Source organism: Onychostruthus taczanowskii, unplaced genomic scaffold (genome assembly GCF_017590055.1).
Source record: "Onychostruthus taczanowskii isolate IOZ18803 unplaced genomic scaffold, ASM1759005v1 scaffold618, whole genome shotgun sequence".
Classification (NCBI taxonomy): Eukaryota; Metazoa; Chordata; class Aves; order Passeriformes; family Passeridae; genus Onychostruthus; species Onychostruthus taczanowskii.
In genome coordinates, this window is record NW_024503879.1 from 1 (window position 1) to 4,078 (window position 4,078).

The 4,078-nt window shown below is 58.7% G+C and overlaps 1 protein-coding gene and 1 long non-coding RNA gene across 2 annotated transcripts; both read right to left on the bottom strand.

Moving 5' to 3' along the window:
* Window positions 1-56: 56 nt before the first annotated feature.
* On the bottom strand, window positions 57-1,804 carry LOC121344167 (SUMO-activating enzyme subunit 1-like; the record flags this gene model as incomplete). Its single annotated transcript, XM_041419885.1, has 3 exons — window positions 1,545-1,804; window positions 940-1,051; window positions 57-230 (listed from the first exon to the last, which is right to left on the bottom strand). Coding segments are annotated over exons 1-3 (387 nt in total), but the record flags the coding sequence as incomplete, so codon positions are not given.
* Window positions 1,805-2,812: 1,008 nt separating this feature from the next.
* LOC121344166 lies at window positions 2,813-3,539 on the bottom strand. The gene is made up of 2 exons (XR_005953804.1): window positions 3,276-3,539; window positions 2,813-2,869 (listed from the first exon to the last, which is right to left on the bottom strand). It is a non-coding gene; the product is annotated as an uncharacterized LOC121344166 (long non-coding RNA).
* Window positions 3,540-4,078: the final 539 nt, after the last annotated feature.

The window sequence follows — 4,078 nt, forward strand, 5'->3', positions numbered from 1 at the left end:
CCCAAACCCATGACAATCCCCCCCAAAGGCCAGAATTTGGGGCACCCCCGAGGTACCGCGTCGAACTGGGTGAAGAACTCGTGGGGTTTGCTCTCCACGCTCTCGGGGTCGGCCTTGACCTCCACCATGGGGTTGAGGCTCTGCGCCCGCTCCAGCGACGCCTCGGCGCGGTTCCGGCCCAGGGAGCCCGCGGGGATCAGGAACTGGGCCCGGCTGTCCTCGGGGGACACCTGGGGACAGAGGGGACAGAGTTTGGGGGGGATGGGACACGGGAACTGCCCTGGTTTGGGGAGGGTGGGATCAGGAACTGGGCCCGGCTGTCCTCGGGGGACACCAGGGGACAGAGCTCCAGGTGACAATGGGACACGGGAATTGCCCTGGTTTGGGGAGCAGGGACCCCACTGGGATCAGGAACTGGCATGGCTGTCCTCGGGGGACACCTGGGGACAACATTTGGGGGGGGGGGAATGGGGCACAGCAATTCCCACATTTTGGGGTGTTTGTGAGGGAGAAAACCGCAAAGATGGAGGGGATGAAACTCCCAGATTTTGGGGATGTTCCTGAGGGATGGGGGTGATGAAATTGCCACGTTTTGGGGATGTTGGTGAGAGAAAAACCCCATGGACAGAGAGGATGAAATTCCCAGATTTTGGGGATGTTCCTGAGGGATGAGGGTGATGAAATTCCCAGATTTTGGGGATGTTCCTGAGGGATGGAGGTGATGAAACTCCCACATTTAGGGGATGTGCAGAAAGGAAAAACCCCAGGGATAGAGGTGATGAAACTCCCAGATTTTAGGACTGTTTGTGGGAGGGGGGGAAACCCCAGGGGTGAAGGTGATGAAACCCCCACATTTTGAGGATGTTCCTGAGGGATGGAGGAGATGAAATTGCCAGATTTTGGGGATGTTCCCAAAATCCAGGTGTGTACCCCCCTCACCTGTTGGTGGTCCAGCAGGGTGAGACCCCTGACCCCGGCCAGGATGAGATTTTTGGCCACCTCGGCCCCCAGCCCACGCAGCCCCACCAGCAGCACCCGCGATGCCCGTAACCTGTGAGAGGATCCCGGGAAAAAAACCAGCATTTATCCTCCAGATAAATCCTAAAGAATGGGAATGTGGGACCCCAAAACTCCTCTAGTGACCCCTAAACCCTGTGGGGACCCCCCAAGACAAAAGAAAGATCCCCAGATCGCTACAGAGCCACCCCAAATCCCCAGATCGCTACAGAGCCACCCCAAGTCCCAGACCCCTACAGAGCCAACCCCAAATCCCCAGATCGCTACAGAGCCACCCCAAATCCCCAGATCGCTACAGAGCCACCCCAAGTCCCAGACCCCTACAGAGCCACCCCTAACCCTTATGGGGGACACCCAAGGCTTTGTAGCGACCCCCAGACCCCTACAAGGACCCCCAAGAACCCCTACAAAGCCCCCTTAAAGCTCCTATGGAGCTCCTGTAAATTGTACAGGGCTCTTACTCCCCCCCATAGGGTCCCCAAAGCCCATATAGAGACACCCACAGAATCCCCCCCAGCCCCACCGACCGTTTCTGGGCCTCGAGCCCCCAGAGCCGGATTTGCCGGTCGTACTGAGCCGCCTCCTCCTCGCTGATGCCGCCAGGGCTGGACTCGTCCTTCTCCACCATCGCGGCGGTCCCCGAGACCCCCACTCAGGATCACTCAAAGCCCCTTACGACCCCTAAAAGCCCCTCCGAGCTTTCAAACCCCTTCTCGACACCTCACAGCTCCTCACGGGCCATCAAAGCCCTTCAAGACCCCTCAAAGCCCCTCACGACCCCCCAGACCCCTCACACAACTCGCAGCGCCCCCTGGCGGCCCGCGCAAAGCCCCGCGCCCGCCGCCGCTCCACACCCCTCCGGGCGGGGGGGGACACACCGAATCCGCTCCCGGTACCCGCGGTCTCTCAGGAAAAAAGAACGGCCAGATGTTTTTTTTCTGCCGTTGTTTCACCCCGGTTTGACGGCGTGAGGCCGCGGTCACGGGTTTTGGGGCCCTGGCCGTGCGCCGTGTGGCACAACCCGTGTTGTTTCCCCCCCTCTTTCCGCACTCAGATGGACTCGTCCTCCTCCCATTGCGGGCGTTCCCGCCGTCCCCCATCGGTTTCGTCAATCTCCGTCAGCCTCGTTCGGAGACTTTCGGAAACGTTCCGAGCGCGCCTTCGTCAACCTTCGGAAGTCTTCGGAACGCGTCGGAAAACTTCGGGCGCACTCGGAGAGTCTTGGAGAACTTCGCGGAAATCCCGTGATTTCCCCATCCCAAAGAAACGAAGCGGCCAAACCGGTGCAAAAACCCCGTCAATAATTAGAAAAATCGGGGGTTTGGGGGTTATTTTCTCCTGGTTTTATAAAATCTATGTTGTGTTTTCCAAGTCACAGGTAGATCCCTAACTCCCTTCCCGCTCCTCTCACCTCGCACAGATTTTCCTACAATTTCGCGACGTTTTGGGTTTTTTTTTTTTTTTTTTTTTTTTTAAATTCCCAGATTTTGGGGATGTTCCTGAGGGATGGAGGTGATGAAACTCCCACATTTAGGGGATGTGCAGAAAGGAAAAACCCCAGGGATAGAGGTGATGAAACTCCCAGATTTTAGGAATGTTTGTGGGAGGGGGGGAAACCCCAGGGGTGAAGGTGATGAAACCCCCACATTTTGAGGATGTTCCTGAGGGATGGAGGAGATGAAATTGCCAGATTTTGGGGATGTTCCCAAAATCCAGGTGTGCACCCCCCTCACCTGTTTGTGCTCCAGCATGGTGAAACCCCAGACCCCTGACCCCGGCCAGGATGAGATTTTTGGCCACCTCGGCCCCCAGCCCACGCAGCCCCACCAGCAGCACCCGCGATGCCCGTAACCTGTGAGAGGATCCCGGGAAAAAAACCAGCATTTATCCTCCAGATAAATCCTAAAGAATGGGAATGTGGGACCCCAAAACTCCTCTAGTGACCCCTAAACCCTGTGGGGACCCCCCAAGACAAAAGAAAGATCCCCAGATCGCTACAGAGCCACCCCAAATCCCCAGACCCCTACAGAGCCACCCCAAGTCCCAGACCCCTACAGAGCCACCCCTAACCCTTATGGGGGACACCCAAGGCTTTGTAGCGACCCCCAGACCCCTACAAGGACCCCCAAGAACCCCTACAAAGCCCCCTTAAAGCTCCTATGGAGCTCCTGTAAATTGTACAGGGCTCTTACTCCCCCCCATAGGGTCCCCAAAGCCCATATAGAGACACCCACAGAATCCCCCCCAGCCCCACCGACCGTTTCTGGGCCTCGAGCCCCCAGAGCCGGATTTGCCGGTCGTACTGAGCCGCCTCCTCCTCGCTGATGCCGCCAGGGCTGGACTCGTCCTTCTCCACCATCGCGGCGGTCCCCGAGACCCCCACTCAGGATCACTCAAAGCCCCTTACGACCCCTAAAAGCCCCTCCGAGCTTTCAAACCCCTTCTCGACACCTCACAGCTCCTCACGGGCCATCAAAGCCCTTCAAGACCCCTCAAAGCCCCTCACGACCCCCCAGACCCCTCACGGCCCCTCACGCAACTCGCAGCGCCCCCTGGCGGCCCGCGCAAAGCCCCGCGCCCGCCGCCGCTCCACACCCCTCCGGGCGGGGGGGGACACACCGAATCCGCTCCCGGTACCCGCGGTCTCTCAGGAAAAAAGAACGGCCAGATGTTTTTTTTCTGCCGTTGTTTCACCCCGGTTTGACGGCGTGAGGCGGCGGTCACGGGTTTTGGGGCCCTGGCCGTGCGCCGTGTGGCACAACCCGTGTTGTTTCCCCCCCTCTTTCCGCACTCAGATGGACTCGTCCTCCTCCCATTGCGGGCGTTCCCGCCGTCCCCCATCGGTTTCGTCAATCTCCGTCAGCCTCGTTCGGAGACTTTCGGAAACGTTCCGAGCGCGCCTTCGTCAACCTTCGGAAGTCTTCGGAACGCGTCGGAAAACTTCGGGCGCACTCGGAGAGTCTTGGAGAACTTCGCGGAAATCCCGTGATTTCCCCATCCCAAAGAAACGAAGCGGCCAAACCGGTGCAAAAACCCCGTCAATAATTAGAAAAATCGGGGG